The sequence below is a fragment of the Leptosomus discolor genome, chromosome Z (assembly GCF_034619465.1).
Source record: "Leptosomus discolor isolate bLepDis1 chromosome Z, bLepDis1.hap2, whole genome shotgun sequence".
In the NCBI taxonomy this organism is placed as follows: domain Eukaryota; kingdom Metazoa; phylum Chordata; class Aves; order Leptosomiformes; family Leptosomidae; genus Leptosomus; species Leptosomus discolor.
In genome coordinates this window covers 5,301,967-5,319,000 of record NC_141419.1, presented here as the reverse complement: position 1 = coordinate 5,319,000, position 17,034 = coordinate 5,301,967, and the positions used below count along the sequence as shown (strand labels likewise).

Below are 17,034 nucleotides of genomic sequence, written 5' to 3'. Positions count from 1 at the left end.
AATCATTTGTTTTGCAGTAAGGCTTTATTTAGACTTTGGGATCAGGAGAAGCTCAACACATCTTCATCTCCTTGGCCAAAGCCAAGGCAAGAGGGAAGAGATAAAACCCAAGTCCTTCTCTTGTCCTCAGAAGATCCCAACTTGCCACACACAGTGACTGCCAGACTCTGTCCAGAGGCTTCATGTTGTTAAAATATAAAAAAAAAGGCAAAAAGCATCTCGCTTATTTGCTATACTGGGGCCCACGAACGAGGAGAGGCTGAACACCCCCAGCTCTCACCCACCCTCTTTCCTGCCCCACAAGCCCCACGGGAGGAAGACAGGCTGTGCTCTCAGCTCACCTGCCATCCCACAGAGAATAAAACACATACAATGAGAACAAGTTCTCACCCAGCCCCGAGCAGCAGCAGGCTGCACTCCCGCACACAGCCAAGCTGTCCCTCCCAGGGCTGCTCCCCCAGCCAACACACGCAGCCCTTCGCATGCTTCCCACAAACAACCCCGTGTTTCATTCCCTGCAGCCGACAGAGAGCATCACCTATTCGGCACCCTGTGAAGGTCCTTCCCCCCACTGCTGAGTCCTGATCTCCAACCTTCTCCTAGTCCTCTGTGGAGCAGCCAGGAGGAGCGGAAAGTACACCTCCTTCCAGGGAGCTACAGAATGAAACAAAAGCCTTTTGACCCAAAGGGGTGCACACCCCATTTCTGGCAGCAGGCGGCTGGTGCTCGGGCTCGCTGCGACCTCTAGGGGCCAAACCTCCGGCATCTGCAGACAGACTGACGTTCACATATACCGAGATAGAGACCGTTAACAGCTTGTTTAATAGAGAATTAGCACAGCCCTGCCTTGGGCTGCATCATCTTGTCCCCTCCTCTTCTACTCTGCTTAGCTCTTCACCCTCCCTGGCCCCAGAGAGACAGAGATGGAGAGACAGAGAGAGAAAGAGAGAGAAAAGGGAGAGCTCAGTCCTGGGACAGAGCCCTAAATGAACATAACCAGGTCTTTACATGTTGCTCTCGAGAAGGCTGCCAGGATGCTAGCAAACACCACGTCGGGAGACTGGGAGGCATCCACCGCCGTATGGATCCCTCGCTTGCTGTAGTAGGAGACCAGAGGAGAGGTCTGCGTGTGATAGGCCTTCAGGCGGGTTTTCAAGGCTGTTTCGTTATCATCTGAACGGCGGATCAGGGGCTCTCCAGTGACCTGGGAGAAGCAAGGGGACAGTCTCCAGCTAGCTGCAGCGTGGCATGCTCCCCCCTTCTCTCCGCAGCTATGACAACCCCTGCTCCCCTCCTCCAAGACCGGCTACAATGCAGAGCGGCAGAAGCAATCCCCAGGTCCGCAGGGGAGAGCGGGGCGAACCCAGGGCAGCCGGACCAGTCCCAGAGCAGTCACTGAAGAGAGAAGGATTCAGCACCGTGGCCTTTCCCGCACACACCACTCTGCTTGCTAAAAGGAGCCCAAGGAGCCTCCAGAGCAGACACCAGCTACAGTTGCTCCCCAGGAGGAAAACCAGTCGCAACCCACCGCAACTTCAGCTATGGACAGAGTCCAACAAGTTCCGAGGCTGGCAGAGCCCAGGCCAGCTCTGCAGAACGGCCATGCCCTTCACTCATCCCTCCAGGCCTCGCTCCCTGCGGTGCCGTTGGCTCAGGCTGCCCAGGCAGCTCCCCACGCTCCCCAGAAAGCCAGGACAGAAGGTACGAGAGAAGGAAAGAAGTTAAGTTTTTCCAGGGATCCTGCAAAGCATCAGCTAAACCCAAAGCAACGTAAGCTGCGGCCTTGGGAGCTCACATACATCGTCCTTCATGTGCTCTTTCGGGGGTCTGAACTCCTCGTGATAGGAGCGGCCGCTCGCTGGGTGAATCAGCCTAAGACAGAAAGCAAGTGTCAGCAAAGTAGCCTGGTGCCAGGACAAGGTCTCCTGAACCTGCCACTCATCAGCACAGAAACATCTGCAATAGCAACCCAATTAGCCTCTATTAAGAAAAATCTCTTCTAGCTATTTCTGTACCAAGGGCCTCTTCAGGCATCTGAAAAAAGCAGCTGCGCTAGGAGATGGAAATCAAAAAAAAAAAAAAATCCTTTTGATTTTTACTTTATGCTGTAGTGGGGAAGGGGACTAGCTCCTGGGGGTGTGAGGGTGACACAGGGCAACAGCAAGCAGTGGGACCTGTGTGTGCACCTGCAGGGCCACAGCTGACCCCAGCTGGGATGTTTGGCACTGCCCAAACGTGAATGCAGTGTCCTGCGTAAGGGGGCAGTCAGTCGCAGCTCCGGAGAGAGCACGAGACATCAGCTGTCGCACGCTGGGCGTAAAGGCTGGGCTGGGTCACCAAGGACGCCGATTCAGATCGGCAACCCCTATTGATAGGGCGATGAAGGGCCTCTGTTCAAGGCTGGCCCAGCTGCAGGATCAGGGCAGGAATGCTCAAACAGAGCAGAAACCGAACACAGACCAGCACCGCAGCTAGCCCAAAACACTGCGAGAATGACATGAGGATCCAAAATTAAGATACTCTCCTCTGAACTAGGAAACCCCACCCCGTGCACCGAGGGTTTGGCAGAGAAGGATTACCGTCCAGTGATTCTCCGGATCAGCAAGGAGTCGGGGATGCTGAACTCGATGACAGAGTCCAGCTTCTCTCTCCTCTTCTCCAGGAGCTCATCCAGCTGCAACAGAAAACACCCAGCTCAGAGGCGCCGAGGCACAGCCAAGGGACCCCCGTCTCCAGGGGAGGGGGAGACGCCAGAGCAGACCCCGAACAGGAGCTCACGTACCATTTCGGCCTGCTTCACCGTGCGTGGGAAGCCATCCAGGAGGAAGCCGTTCTTGCAGGGAGGGGAGTCGAGGTTGTTCTCAATCAGCTCCACCACCATCTCATCGCTCACCTGCGGAGAGGAGACGGGCACACACTCAGGAGGGCCACGCCGATCTTACACACAGCTGCCCCCAGAGCTGCTGCGCTCATGCCAGCGCCCAGGCTGCACCAGACCCCTTTTTACAGCCGTTCTCGGTCCCAGAGCCAGCAGCCACCGCGGTTAACAGGGCGAAAGCGGCGTGTTCAGACCTGCCCACGTCAGGGAAGCCATGGGTGTCAACACCGAGAGGTGGCTAAGGAGGCATTTCACACCAGGGACACTCCAGCCCGTGCAGCGCTGGACCAGCAGTGTAACCTCACTGTTACGCAGGTTGCTGTATTTCCCAGGACACTGTCAGCGTGAAGACAAACTCCTTAAATTATTATTTTTTTTTTTAAACCAATTCACAATACAAAATACCGACACAACCTTTATTTCCTGTTACTCTCTACCTTCACCCACACGTCCCCTCGGTAGGCGGGCCTGGACAGGAAGGGCAAAGCAGGCGAGTTGCTCATTGACTCTCATAAACGTTGCGTGGAGGTAAATGCTCAACAGCTGCTGACAAGCTCTGGCCTCGCAGGAGTTTTTCCCCGTATCACGATCTCAGCGTACCGCTGGGATTAGTGCCTGTCCTACACTGCAGCATTTGGAAAGTACTACCAGATGCTGCAGCCCCAACAATAGCTGTTTCTTCCAGAGCAGCTCTCCTCAGCAGCACCGTTCTCTCCAGCACACGCAGCTGGGACCCAGCAGGACTGGGGACCAGACTGTCACGTCACACGTAAACAAGAGCCCCGGAGCGGGAAGCGTACAGGCAGGGGGCAGTCTGGGTGGAAGCAACAAGTCCCTTCTGTGCTTTCCTGATTACCCCTTTCGGAGAACGGCGTCCTGCTTCGTAATCGAGCATAAAAACCCGTCCTGAAGGCTGCTGTGCTCCCAGCTGAGTTATCACAGCGCCAGAGGACGCGGCTAGGATATACCTGCGGAGCACCCGCGGTGCCGGCTGCCACACACACACACGTGGCAGATACCACCCGCCTTGCCAGATAACGTCCCTATCTTTCATAACCAGCCGGGCTATTGCAGGCTGGGTGTTGCAATGCAAGCTTTGAGCGAAAGCTGGAGATAAGCCACGTCGCTCTTCCCACCTGGGGCCTGCAGGTTTTCCATGGGGTGTCATGGGGAGAACGACAGCCAGCAGCGATGCCCAAGATCGGCCCCGTGCTGCTTCGCTTTAGGGCAAGTCGCTGCAATTTGCCGTCCTTCAAGTTTCCCCAAAATATTCTGGCAAGATAATTAGACCCTCAGAAAATAAGTGTGTCGGAGATCCTAACTCTGGTCTCTTGGGGATCCAAAGCATGTCTCTCACACAGCATTACGCAGCACCCACTGCAACTACCACGGCAACACCCCTAAGTGTATTTTCACCTTACAGTTACAGGCAAACGGCATTTATGCCACTGCTGGGAAGGCAGAGGAACCCTCTGAACAAAGTCTTCCACCTCGCAGGAGCCCAGGCATCACGTGAAGACAAACGGGAGCCGCAAAGCACGGCTGTAACACCCTGCAGCTCCATGGATAAACCTTCACCTCAAACTGTTGAGGAGCCACAAAATAGCCGGCCAGACTGTGTAACAGCACGATGGCAGAAAGAACCAACGCAGGGACGCAGGCTGCTGGTAAGCACAGAGCAATTTTGGAGAGCAAGGATGTTTTCATAGAATGTTTGTCCTGCAAGATAATGAGAAGGAAAACCCCCACCCCTGCCTTCACCCTGCAATCTGCCTTCCTCCACTAATTGGGTTTTGTCACTGAGGCTTCTAATTATGGCTGCTCTCATTCCAGGTGCTGCCTGGAATCTCCCCTCCCAGCCCATCTCCCCGCTACCCACCAGCTTCCCTGAATCCATCGTCTCTTTGAGCCGCTTGCCCAGTTCGGACCCCGAGGCCACCATGGCCCGCAGCATGTCCCCAGTTGCCAGGTGGCAGACGCAGTAGGTCTCGGCCAGCTTCGGCGCCTGTGGGAGAGGTCAGACACAAGGTGAGTTCGCCGTCAGGGTTTCGGAGGCAGCACCGCGGGGGCTGAGGCCCAGCTGGAGTTTGGGTCCCCGGCCCCGGTAGGGCCTTGTCCCCGCTCGCAGCAGCACGATCGTCTGCGACCGGCCAGCACGTGGCACGGCCCGGCACACAGTCCTGAGGGCCGGGTGCTCCGGCAGCGGGGTCACGGCACCGAAGCCCCGCGGCCGGCCCTAGGGAGGGGGTCCGGGACGAAGGGCCTCGGCGCCTGGGTCTCCGGGGGCGGCGAGTCCGTATGCCCGAGCCCCCAGGGGAGGGGAGACCCGGAGCCCTGCGGAGCGGGGACAGGCCGCACGCCCCAGTCCTTCGGCGGGGCACTGGAAACCGGTCGCCCGCGTCCCTCTAAGCGGGGGTTCAGTGGCTGGGCCCGGGGGTGGAGAGGCCCGGTCGGCCCGGTCCCGCCGGCCGCTGCCAGGAGGCGACCCAGGACGCCCGCAGCCCTACTGGGAAAGGCCCCGCGTGCCCCCTCACCCCGGTGCCCCCTCACCTGCGTGCCCTTGCCGGCACCGGGCGGCCCCAGCAGGACGGCGCGGATGCCCTGCCGCAGCCCCGGGCCCGGGGCCTGCCCGCCGCCGCTGCCCCCCGCCTGCGCGCTCGGAGCCATGGCCGCCGCCGACTGCGCGCCCGCCCCGCCCCGTGGCCAATGGGCGGTGATGCCGGGGCCGCGCGCCTCGTGGGCGGGGCTCCGCAGCCGGCGGGCGGGGGGGTTAGACGAGAAGTGGGCGGGGTTTCGTGGGGGAGAGGGCGGGGTTACTGAGGGAGCGGGCGGGGTTTCGCAGGGAGTGGGCGGGGTTATGCGGCACTGCGCGGGCTGAAGCGCGCCGTACTCGCCGCCGGCCGTGGTGGCCCGGGCGCTGCGTGGGCCACTGGCCTCTGCGTGGGCTGGGTTCACCAGGCTGCACGGCGTGGGCGGTGCGTCACGGCGCATCCAGAAGCGAGCGGGCACTGCGATGCTCTGTGCCACGCTGCCGAGACCTGGCGTCTCTCTGCCCTCCTGGCAGTGCGGTGCTTTCTGTACGGCTCCCCCCCCCCGAATCCTGCACGGCACTGTCCAGGGCTGAGCGCTGGGTCAGAGCACTGGGAAAACGGGCCAGGATCTCACAGGAGACAAGAACTTCCTTAGCCCTGGTTGCCAGGAGAGCCCACGGCAAAGCCAAGACCACAGTGTTGAATACAAGGAACCCTCTCACCTCCTCAGTGGGGGCAGGTAACCCTCCATACACAGAACATTGTCTCCTCAGTGACACCAGAGAGGGAATTGCAAGTTAACAAGAAGAATTAAAGAATCCCCTGCTCAGGCTGTGGTGTTCTTGGGATGGAACAGTGGAACTGTTTCCAAGCACACAAATGCAGGCAAAGACAGGAGTGATCGACCAGGCAGGACATCTGCATATATGGCAGAGCTGGATCTGCTGCCCGGAAACCCACCAAAACTGGCAGCAGCACGAGAAGGGCAGAACCAGTCCCCTGACGTCTTCCCGACTACCTCCCCCGGCCGGTGTGCCAGCCAAACAGGCGCTGCTCAGCCTTTAATCTGCAGGAAGCCTCGTTTCCCTGGCAGCAATATTTCAGAGGTATTTTGGGCTCTCTTTCTCCCGAGGGTCCCTGCGCATGCGATGCACACGCAGCCACGAGTGCCAGGCTGCAGGCAGGCTGGGGATGAGCTGCTGGCACGATGGAGACTTGGTGAGAACCTGGGGTGTCTGCTGTGGGCAGCCCCAGCCCTGGGAAGGGGGTGAGTAAGGAGGAGAGCAATCCCCAAAAAGGATGAAGGATGCTCGGAGGCAGTTCAGCCAATGGGGTGGCTGGGTTTGGTTGCCATGACCACAGTTGTGAGGCAGAGCAGGGAGGGGGGTGCTGGGATAGAAGGGCTGCAGAGTCGTGTCCCCCCCCTGCTTCTGCAGGGGTGGCTGGTCCAGGGGCTTGGGGCAGGCAGGGAAGAGAACAGGATAAACAGCCACCGCTGGGGCCGGTTCATTCTCTTGGGAGACCCATGGGCATAATCTCCTTAAATGCTTTCTAAGGTAACAGAGTGGGGGGCACTGCGTGGGGCTGCTGGGGAAGCTGGCACAGTGAGGAGGGGGCTGGCGAAGGCTGCCTGCGGATGCTGACTTTTGGGAATGGTGGGTGGAGGTATCTTGCTATCAGTGCCCCTCTCCCTCACTAACTCCTTGCACTGCTTCACCCCAGAGACCTCCGACCCCCAGCAACAGCTACACCTCGGGGTGCTGCGGGAGCTCGGCGTTCCTCGGGGGGCCCCCCTGGCAGCACAACTAGTCACCCAGGAGGGAGGCGTTGGACCTTGGTAAGGGAGGGGATGTCCGAGGCTGGGGTATGTTTGCCCGGGGCTGGCAGGAATGACCCACTTAATCGCTCATCATTTCTGTGCCTGACCAGGGCGGGCTGGGTGCTGGTTAGCAATGCGTTTTTTCTCCCTGTTTCCCATCTCTGGAGTTCACTGGTGGCGCTTGCTCAAGGCATTACAACACCCTGCTGCTCCGGGGTCAGCGTGGTCTTTCTCCTGGTTCCCATCCAAAATGTCCTAAGTAGGTCTCTGCAGAGGAGGAGGTGGTGCGCAGCTCCGAGAAATGAAACCTCTGCCTCCCGCTCGCTTCAGATCAGAGAGACCACGTTCCTGTAAGAGCCCTGGAGCTAGACCTGGATTATTAGAGTGGAAATGTTTCCTGCGAGCTTGCGAGCTTGCGCTAGGTCATCAGCTCCCTGGGTTACAGAACGGGCTGGATCCAGGGGAGGAGACTGTTAAAGCTAAGTGCGCAAGCTTAAAGCTAAAGCTCTGCTAAGTGTGCGAGCCAGGAAGCGCCGTGCGGCTTCACTTGTCTCCTTGTTCCGCACCCTGTGTTGTGGGAGAGACGTGGAACTGGAACCACAGCGCGGATCCAGACCATCCTTGGGTCAGCCAGTGGCAGCGAGTGGCCTGTGCTGTGCTCTTTAAAGTTGCCTCCCTTGTCCTGGGGCTTTTGTGCCTGGGAAGGTGGGTCCGTGAGACTTCAGCTACTTAGAAACCACAAGGGAGCTTCACCCCATGCAACGTACAGCAGAGCTAGCTGTATGCCAGAGTGTGAAGGGACACGTTCTGGTCTATGTAGGCCATCTGCTTTGCAGTGAAGTTGGCTTTTTTGGTAACCATGTTGGTGCCTGAACTGCTGCTGAAGAAGACAGGGCTGCTGTGTGCCAAAACAAAGGTCTGAGCTGCAGAGAAATATGTCTCCTCCCCCTGGGGAAGATGCTTTAACCCACAGTAGGGCTCTCAGCTGAGGTACTGGTTTGGAGGAGAGCAGCAGAGAGCTCTACCCAGGGCAGTGCTACCATGTACGGCCCACGGGAGGGATGGGGAGAACCTTGGAGTGCAGGCTGGGTGGTGTACGCTGGTGGAGCTTCTGAAGCCCTGCTTCTAATACTCCCTTTCTTTTTCCAGTATGTTGCATACTTAGAAGCTATACTCTACTTGAGGAAGCTTTAAACTGGCGTTATCACACCTTGACCATGAATGGGTACTTGAACGAATCCAACTTCATGATGGTGGAGGAGGGCTTCACCACCAGAGACCTCCTGGAGAACCTCCTCGTGGAGCTGTGCCAGGAGGTAAGGGCTGGTGGCTCTGCTGCTCCCTGGCAGCCAGCACCCCCTTGGCAGAGGCAGTCACGGGGAGGTGACTGCTGCTCGCTCTGGCTTTCTCCTAGGGTGACCAGCAAGCCTTCTTCGTGGCGGACCTTGGGGACATTGTGAAGAAACACCTGCGTTTCCTGAAGGCTTTGCCCCGTGTGAAACCCTACTTCCCGGTTAAGTGCAATGGCAGTGAAGGGGTGATTCGGCTGCTGGCTGAGCTGGGGGCAGGCTTTGCCTGTACCAACAAGGTAGGGTCGTGGGAGGACAGCTCGGGATGAGCATTTGTCGGAGAGTGGCAGAGCTCACTCTTCTTTCCTGAGTTTCCACTCATTAGATGACAGTTATAGAGGCAGGAGTCTCCCCCTGCTGTCAAAACCCTCCCGACACAGCCCAGAAATCACCGTCCTCTCTGTCTGGTGACTCAGGCTTGTTCCCTTTGACCAACATTCCTGTCTCTGGAACTGGTGTCCTGACGGGCAGGCTTGGCTGGTGGCAAGGCACATCCCTGGAGTGCCACTGCCACGGTCATCCAGCTCTTGGTGGCGTTAAGGGAGCCTCCCTGCTCCCTCCTGCTTGTCATTTGCAATAGCCAGACTTCCAGGGAGGAACCATTAAGCCACTTACTTGTACCTAATTAAATAGGACGTGTTACCAGGAGGAGAAAGTGCAGAGCCGTGACAGCTCAGACCAGCGCTGCAGCCAGCCCTCACCCTCCCTGCGGCTCTCAGGGGACACGTGTGCCAAACCCACGCCTGCTGAACCCACTTGTTTTTCTCTCCTCCTGGTCTCACGCCGCTTGTAAACGTCTTGCCGCAACCTGCCCCTGCCACGACAAAGTCCTCCGTGATCCCTTTGAGCTCTTGCGGATTTTCCTGGGAAAAGCCCAGGCCGCCGTGCTGGCGGTTGGCCCTCCGCAGTGCCGCAAGCTGGCCGAGGCCCAGGGCTGATGGTGGCCAGGCACGGGCAGCGCCGGTCCCGAGGACCTGCCCACACACACGTGCCGTTTCCCCGCAGGCAGAGATTGCCCAGGTTCGGAGCATCGGAGTCCCGGCTGACAAGATCTTCTACAGCAGCCCCTGCAAACAGGTCGCCCACATCAAATACGCAGCCAGCCACGGTGTGCGGCTGATGACCTTTGACAACGAGGTGGAGCTGAGCAAGGTGGCCAGGAGCCACCCTCATGCCAGGTAGGTGTCTGGCAGCGTCGTTGGGAGTGGGGAGGCTGGACTAGGTGCTGGGGAGGTGGCTGTGGGGTGAGAGAGGGCCTGAAAGACCCCCTCAACGTGGCGTGGCTTTGCTCTGCAGGATGTTGTTGGGTGTTGCTGCTGACTCCAGCCCCTCTGCCCATCCGAGCATGACGTTTGGGACCACGCTCAAGTCCTGCCGGCACCTGCTGGAGACAGCGAAGGAGCAGGCTGTGGAGGTTGTTGGCATCAGGTACAGCACATGGTTCTTTTTCCGTAGGAGAGCTCAGCCCCTGTTGGAGGGGACTGTGGGGAGCTCTGCAGGGGTCCACGGAGCCACCAGCAGGGACCTGGGGAGATTGACCCTTGTTGGGACCAATTTGGGGCAGGTTTGGCCCTCAGAGAAGGTCGGGGGAGCGCTGTGGGACCAGCCAGGCAGTCTGGCTTGGGATGGTGTGTGGGAAGCCCAGAGCTGCCCCCAGTGAGTGGTCATCCCAGTGCCATGTCCCCCCGCTGCTCTCTGGGGACGGGTGAGCCCTGCTGAAACAGGGACTGTGCCCTCAGCTTTCACCTCGGGAGCCGCAGTCTGGAGCCCCAGGCCTTCGCTCAGTCCGTGGCTGCGGCGCAGCTGGCCTTTGAGATGGGCACAGAGCTGGGCTACCAGATGCACCTCCTGGACATTGGAGGGGGATTCCCCGGCACCGAGGACACCAGAGCCCGGTTCGAAGAGGTACGCGGCTCCCAACACCTGCGCTCAGCAGGCAGAGAGCGAGGCTGGAGCGTCCCTCTGGGTCTGTATCCCTGCAGAAGGGGATGAGTTAACCAAGGGGGGGAACATCTTCTTCCCATCCAGATGGCTGCCGTGATAAACTCTGCCTTGGACTTGTATTTCCCAGACGGCTGCGAGGTGGAGATCGTTGCGACACCCGGGCGATACTACGTCACCTCCGCCTTCACCTTCGCTGCCAGCATCACTGCCAGGGAAGAGGTTCCCGCGGACCAGCCTGGCTCTGACGGTAGGTAGGAGGGTAGGATGGGCCCAACTGTGTTCCCGAGCCCCCCTGAGCCTTCTTCCTGCTCCCCTCCAGAGGAAGAGTCTGGCAGCAAGAAGAGCCTCGTGTATCACCTCAGCGATGGCATCTACGGCGCCTTCAGCTGCCTCCTGTTTGACAGCCCCTGCCCCAGACCTCAGCTGCACAAGGTGAGGGTCTGGTCTAGCTTGAGGAGAGCCCAGCGGGTCCTTCGCGTTGCGTTGCCTCGACCAACCCCTCTCTCCCCGGCGTCACAACTGGCCCTGGGCTCCGTGCCGGCGAGCAGAGGCCGTGGGGGAGAAGCCATGGTGATGTCCCAGGAGAGCTATAGCCAGAATCCATGAGCTCCCAGGGTTGGACCTTCAGGGAAGGTGGAAACAAGACAGGTCACTGTGGCAACTGGGGCATCTTCATCCCCCGCAGCTCCTCCATCTCTCCCCTGCAGAGGCCCTGCCCGGAGCCCCCCTCGCACGGCAGCAGCCTGCGCGGCCCCCCAGGCCACGCCGAGGACCGCATTGCCGACAGCCTGGAGCTGCCCGAGCTGCACGTCGGGGACTGGCTGATTTTTGAGGACATGGGTGCCTACACCATCACCACCCCGTCCCCTCTTGAGGGGTGTCCCCAGCCGCAGATCACCTACGCCATGTCCCGTGTGGCCTGGTAAGAGACGGAGCTGTGTGAGCAGGGCGAGGGGGCAGGGCTGAATCCCGTGGGAGACGCTGTCTTTCCCTCCACCTGGGCTCTTTGCCCAAGGGAAAGGATCAAATCTGAGTCCCAGAACCTGGAGATTCAGGGTAAAAAACTGGTGTCGGAGTCAAAACTCATGTTTTTTTAAGTATTGACAGACTTGAGCCAGTTTTTCACTGCAGAAGGCACAGGCAGGGCTGTTTCTCTGGGGGATGTGAGAGCCCCCGAGCTCCCCCTTCCCCAGGCCCATCCTGCAGCGCTTCACGAGGGGCCGCTCCCCCTTGCTCCCACGTGGTTGTCTCCCGCCTGCAGGAAAGCCATCCAGCTCTGCCAGGGAAAGCTGCCGCCAACCGAAGACGACCGTGAGAGCGTCTGCACCCCGCTGTCCTGCGGCTGGGAGATGGCGGAGACGCTCTGCGTCCCCCCGGTCTTCGCTCCGGCCAGCATCATCTGAGCAGCACCGGTACCGGGGGGGTGTGAAGGTCCTGGCGGTGGCCGGGCTGTGGCAGCCGGCATCGCCCAGCCTGCCGCCGGCATCGCCCCGCTCCGCTCTCACGGGGGGCCCGCGGCGAGGACTTTGAAGTACGCGCCGTGAATCCCGTTCCTCCTGCTCGAGCGGTGGCGTGTGCCGACCGAAGGGGTGGGTGGGTGGCGCCGAGCGGGTTTGGGTTCTTTTTTTTTTAGGAGTTATGGTAATAAACAGCTGTCCAGCATGGTTCAGGGTTGCGTGTGAGGAAACCCCCGGCTCTTCTTTCTCCCCCCGTGCCGGAGGCAGTGGATAATCAGTCTGCCGTACGCAGTTGGCTTTACTCGTTAGGGAAGGTGGGGCCATTCACCCAAATTTTGGACACTGTTCAGGCATCCGGAGGGACCTGCTGGGATTTCAGGGGGGTATGGAAATAGCAGGGTGGGTTCTGGGATGTGGGTATTGCTGGGGGGAGGACCGGGGTCTGGTGGCATCCCCTGCGGTCCCGGAGCTCTCGTCACCCCTAGCGAAGGGCCCTGCCCCTGGGATGTGTGTAGGGGTCCCGCACAGGCACAGCGCTGCGGCGGGGGAGAGGGTGTCCGGAAGGCCACAAATCCCAAGAATGGGGACACTTCAAGACCCTGAAAGCCAGGGACGGGGGGAACTGGAGGGCACTGGGAGCGCCCTGAAACATGGGAGTGGGGTGCACTGGGAGCAGTGGGACACTGGGGGGACACTGGGGCGCTGGGGTGGGGGTACTGGGAACACTGCGGGGTATCGCTCGGGGGAGCACTGGGAGGACGTCCTGGGAAGAGACTGGGAGTACTGGGCCGGCAGGGGGCGGTGGGGCGCGGCTGGGAACCTCCGCCCCGCCAGGGGGCGCTGCAGCGCGGGGAGGGCGCTCGCGCCGCTCGTCTCGCTGGCTCCGCCGAAGCCGCCCCGCCGCAAAGCGCGACGTTGGGTGTCGCGGCGGCGGTTGCGCTTGACGGCGGGCAGCGTCGTGAAAGGCCCGTGAAGGACGGCGGCGGTTGTGGCAGGCCCGGGAAGCGCGGCGGGGCCGGCTTTGGGGGTGGCGGTGGCGGTGTCGTGACAGCGTCCCGCGTCGCGACTTCAGCGCGGAGCCATGCCGTTCTGGGAGCTGCAGCGGCAGCTGGGCATCGATGTGGACCGGTGGCTGCTGCGGCAGAGCATGCCGCAGCCCTACGGCAAGGCCGGGACCTGTCACGCCTTCGAGCGGGAGTGGGTAGAGTGCGGGCACGGCCTGGGCCAGACCCGCGCCCGCCGGGAGTGCCAGCCCGAGTACGAGGACTTCATGGAGTGCATGCACCGCACCAAGCTGGTGAGCGCCGCCGGGAGCGCCGCGGGCACGGCGGGGGGGGGGGGCGGGCAGGGGGCTCTGGGGGGTCCAGGCCAAGCTAGGGGGGCGGGTAGGGGGCTCTGGGGGGTCCAGGCCAAGCTAGGGGGGCGGGCAGGGGGCTCGGGGGGGTCCAGGCCAAGCTAGAGGGGCGGGCAGGAAGCTCTGGGGGGTCCAGGCCAAACTAGGGGGGCGGGCAGGGGGCTCTGGGGGGTCCAGGCCAAACTAGGGGGGCGGGCAGGGGGCTCTGGGGGGTCCAGGCCAAGCTAGGGGGGCGGGCAGGGAGCTCTGGGGGGTCCAGGCCAAGCTAGGGGGGCGGGCAAGGGGCTCTGGGGGGTCCAGGCCAAGCTAGGGGGGCGGGCAGGGGGCTCTGGGGGGTCCAGGCCAAGCTAGGGGGGCGGGCAGGAAGCTCTGGGGGGTCCAGGCCAAGCTAGGGGGGCGGGCAGGGAGCTCTGGGGGGTCTAGGCCAAGCTAGGGGGGTGGGCAGGGGGCTCGGGGGGGTCCAGGCCAAGCGGGGGGGGGCAGGCAGGGGGCTCTGGGGCACCAGGGTTGGGCTGGAGCAGGGGCTGGGAAAAGCTGGAGGGCGGGCAGGGAGCTCTGGGGGGGTCCAGGCCAAGCTGGGGGGCGGGCAGGGGGCTCTGGGGCACCAGGGCCAGGCTGGAGCAGGGGCTGGGAAAAGCTGGGGGGCTCCAGGCCAGGTTGGGGGGAGGGTGCTGGGGGTCTAGGGCAAGCTCATGAGAAGGTCTGGGGGCTCCAGGCCAGGCTGGGGGGGAGGTCCTGGGGGTCTAGGGCAAGCTCATGAGAAGGTCTGGGGGCTCCAGGCCAGGCTGGGGGGAGGGTGCTGGGGGTCTAGGGCAGGCTCATGAGTAGCTCTGGGGGCTCTGGGAGGGGGATTGGGGTGGGGAGCACTGCCAGGGGTGTCCCTGGGCATTAGGTACCACCTCTCGTCTGGCAGCGGGCCTTACCCAGTATGGGTAGGGGGCCCTGGCCCTGCAGCAGCCCCTTCCCCAAAGGGCAATGTGGGCTCTGGTAGCAGCGGGTCAGACAGGCAGCACGGAGCAGCAGGGCCCTGTCCTCTGCAGACCCTTCCTCCCTGCCTGCGTGGCCCCCCCCGCTCTGCAGCAGCAGCCACGGGCCGTCCTCGGCTGCAGCAGCGATGGGAGAGAACGCTGCGGGGCCGGCTGCGGGCTGAAAACCCAGTTATCAAACCCAGTTATCACGAGCAGTCAGATGCGTTGCGACAGCCTGAAAGACCAAAAAGTCTTTGGCTGGAGGCTCAAAGCCTCGTGAGGAGCCCGAGGGCAGCGTTAGCGTGGGCTCCGCGCGCACACGGCTCCTGGGGGGCTGCCGGGAGCTGCTCTAGGGACCACCTCAACGCTTCCCTGACTGCTGCGCCCCCGCTGTGTGTCTGCCCCGACCCTCCCGTGTGCGCTTGGCCAGGCTGCGCGGCTGCGAACCATCCTCGAGCAGAGGGACAAGATGATCAAGGAGGGGAAGTACACGCCGCCCGACTGCCACAAGGGCAAAGAGGAGCCGCGGCCTTGATCCGCGGGGGACGTGGCCGTCGGTCACCTGTGGAGTCGCTGACGTGGAGCTCCTCTGGGAAGAAAACCCCCGGCACAAGCGGGTTACACTGTAGGGGTGGGGTGGGCTCTGCGTGGGGACCCTGCCCCTGCTGAAGGGGAATAGTTGCTTGGGCTAGTAAATGTCTCCTTCGGAACAGCGTTTGGCTCTGGCTTGTCTTTTTTTTTCCTGACTGAAGCCTGGCTTGAGGGTCTCTCTCTGTAGCAGTGCTGCCGGGGGAGGTTTTGAGACACCCTGAACCACCTCAGCGGTGCTGGGGATCCTCCCTTGAGGAGCTCAATGACCTGGAGGGAGCTGGTGCTCTGGGCTGTCACGAGTTCTTCCGTTGTGCTTGCGGCCTGTCCCTCCTGCTGAGCTGCGGGCAGGCCTCCCCGATGGCAACCGCTGCTGGAAACAAGAAGAATAACCTGAAAGAGTTAAAAAACCAAACCCAAACCAACATCCGAGCTTGTCCTGGAAAATCTCATCATAATTTACACACACAGGACTGGTGTGTGCTGGGCTGTTCCCAGTCGCTCTCCAGCTGGCGGTGGCGGGGTCTGAGGTGAAAACCTGGTTAAAACAACTCGTTTCCACCCGGATTCAGGGCGGTAGCGGATGGATTCCGTTTCTCTCCTGCTCTTTCAGTGTGTCGGAGTCTCCTCGCTGGGGGCTTTGCTTCGAAATCCCGGGTGTCAGCGGGATCCATTCAGCGCCGCGGCAGACGCTGGGCCCTGCTGACGGCGGCTGGCGGGCGGCCCTGGCACGGCCGGGGCGGTTTGTCCCTTGCACCGTGTTCCTCCCTTCCCAAGGCGGGGGTTTTCCTCCCAAATCCAGCAAGGTTTTGTAACCCAATTAAAGCAGGTGAGTCCCTGGAAGTAGAGAGGGGACAGAGCTGTGCTTTGATCTGTGTTTTTAATACCAGTGGTTGTGGTTTAATGCTTTATCTTCGACGCAGGTGGAGCCTATGAGGTTCCTGATCCTCGCAAATCCCCACGCTGGGGTGATAAACGCTGACCCGAGCGCGGTGTAACCCCCGGGGCAGGCAGAGACCGGCCGTGCCCCTCGCTGAGGGGCCACAGGGGGGGCTGTCGCTCCCGGTCGCAGCTGCGGGTCTCTTAACTCCTGCCCCGCCGATGCCCTTGTCCGTGGACCAGCAGTACTTGGGACGGGCAGCGCTGCACTTGTCTGCTGAGAAGAGCTTTCCTCGCTCGAGGGCCGAAGGCGGCCGCAGCCGATCTCTTTCTCCAAACACCTTGTGAATGATTAACCGGGTGGGGGAGAGCAGCTGGTTGGAGGAGCGGGCTGTGTGAGATCTTGCGAGCCTGAAATTTGAGGGTTTGGAATGAAAACATCGCCTTAAGGTGGACTGTGCCAGCGGCGAAAACCCAAACTCTCCCAGCTGGGACCCCTCCCCTGCCCGCAGAGAGGGAGCTGCTGCTGCTTTGGGCTCCCAGGGGCCTCGCTGGGCCCACGGATCCCTCCTGGGGCTGGGAAGAGGCTCACAGACCCTGGAAAAGCTGCACCCTCAGGTACCACAGCTGGGCGCTGGGTTTTCGGGGCTCTCTGCCACCCTGGGGTGCTGGGGGCACTGGAAGAAGCACTTCTGGAGGTTTCACCCTCTTCCCCGCAGGCTGCGGCAGCGATGGTCTCGCAGGTGCCGTCCCAGCGGGTTTTGGCCTTTTGGGGATTTCTACTGCTCCTCGTCAAGCTCCTCTCCCGCAGCTTCCTCCGAATCAGCTTTTCCGAGTGCTGCCGGGAGGTTTCTCCCTTCCCCCAGGCCCAGATGGATCGATTACTACGGCCCAGATGGGTTCCCTCCGCTCGGGCTGATTCACAGCCACGTGTGGGTTGGAGCCACGTTTCTCCCTGGCAGGGGCAGGCGTAGGGGGGGTGGCGGCATCGGAGAGCCCCGAAATCCAGGTCTGGATCTGATGAAGCCCCAGGGCTGCCAGAGATGGGGAGCTGCTCTCCCTGCATGTAACGGGCTGATAATCCTCAGGGATTTTGTTTGGAGCTTTCAAATATGAAAACTATTTCGTGACAATTAGTTTCAGCAGAGGAAAAACTGACGTCACGGTGCTGCCGCTCAGGTGGATTAACAGCGTTTTGGCTACAAAAGCCGGCGAGGGGGAGCTCCCCGGGCAGCAGCGGAGGGAAACACCGGAAAGGTGCGAGAGC

The 17,034-nt window shown here is 61.2% G+C and overlaps 3 protein-coding genes across 4 annotated transcripts; 2 read left to right on the top strand and 1 right to left on the bottom strand.

Annotated features, from left to right (window-relative positions):
* Window positions 1-803: 803 nt before the first annotated feature.
* AK2 (adenylate kinase 2) lies at window positions 804-11,090 on the bottom strand. Of its 2 annotated transcripts, XM_086479682.1 has the most exons (7): window positions 11,069-11,090; window positions 5,429-5,565; window positions 4,758-4,883; window positions 2,783-2,893; window positions 2,580-2,674; window positions 1,800-1,872; window positions 804-1,204 (listed from the first exon to the last, which is right to left on the bottom strand). In XM_086479682.1, the coding sequence occupies exons 1-7, from the start codon at window positions 11,088-11,090 to the stop codon at window positions 983-985; spliced, it is 786 nt and encodes a 261-aa protein (XP_086335808.1). In that variant the 3' UTR covers window positions 804-982. The 2 variants fall into 2 exon arrangements, with proteins under 2 accessions (XP_086335808.1, XP_086335809.1); XM_086479683.1 differs by lacking the exon at window positions 11,069-11,090 and having other exon boundaries at window positions 5,429-5,566.
* AZIN2 (antizyme inhibitor 2) lies at window positions 7,298-12,042 on the top strand. The gene is made up of 10 exons (XM_009948374.2): window positions 7,298-7,578; window positions 8,378-8,544; window positions 8,643-8,816; window positions 9,583-9,755; window positions 9,874-10,005; window positions 10,317-10,482; window positions 10,606-10,768; window positions 10,841-10,953; window positions 11,229-11,443; window positions 11,783-12,042. Exons 1-10 carry the CDS (start codon window positions 7,530-7,532, stop codon window positions 11,922-11,924), a joined length of 1,494 nt encoding a protein of 497 aa, XP_009946676.2. The 5' UTR covers window positions 7,298-7,529; the 3' UTR covers window positions 11,925-12,042.
* Window positions 12,043-13,012: 970 nt separating this feature from the next.
* NDUFS5 (NADH:ubiquinone oxidoreductase subunit S5) lies at window positions 13,013-15,012 on the top strand. The gene is made up of 2 exons (XM_086479564.1): window positions 13,013-13,275; window positions 14,731-15,012. Exons 1-2 carry the CDS (start codon window positions 13,060-13,062, stop codon window positions 14,833-14,835), a joined length of 321 nt encoding a protein of 106 aa, XP_086335690.1. The 5' UTR covers window positions 13,013-13,059; the 3' UTR covers window positions 14,836-15,012.
* Window positions 15,013-17,034: the final 2,022 nt, after the last annotated feature.

Coding starts and splice junctions, on each gene's coding strand:
- NDUFS5 (XM_086479564.1), top strand. CDS start 13,060: ATGCCGTTCTGGGAGCTGCAGCGGCAGCTGGGCATCGATGTGGACCGG. Junction 13,276..14,730: donor GCATGCACCGCACCAAGCTG/GTGAGCGCCGCC, acceptor GCGCTTGGCCAG/GCTGCGCGGCTGCGAACCAT.
- AZIN2 (XM_009948374.2), top strand. CDS start 7,530: ATGAAACCTCTGCCTCCCGCTCGCTTCAGATCAGAGAGACCACGTTCC. Junction 8,817..9,582: donor GCTTTGCCTGTACCAACAAG/GTAGGGTCGTGG, acceptor GTTTCCCCGCAG/GCAGAGATTGCCCAGGTTCG. Junction 9,756..9,873: donor AGGAGCCACCCTCATGCCAG/GTAGGTGTCTGG, acceptor TTTGCTCTGCAG/GATGTTGTTGGGTGTTGCTG.
- AK2 (XM_086479682.1), bottom strand. CDS start 11,090: ATGGCTTCTCCCCCACGGCCTC. Junction 4,884..5,428: donor GTGCCGGCAAGGGCACGCAG/GTGAGGGGGCAC, acceptor CCTCTCCCACAG/GCGCCGAAGCTGGCCGAGAC. Junction 1,205..1,799: donor AAGAGCACATGAAGGACGAT/GTATGTGAGCTC, acceptor TGCTTCTCCCAG/GTCACTGGAGAGCCCCTGAT.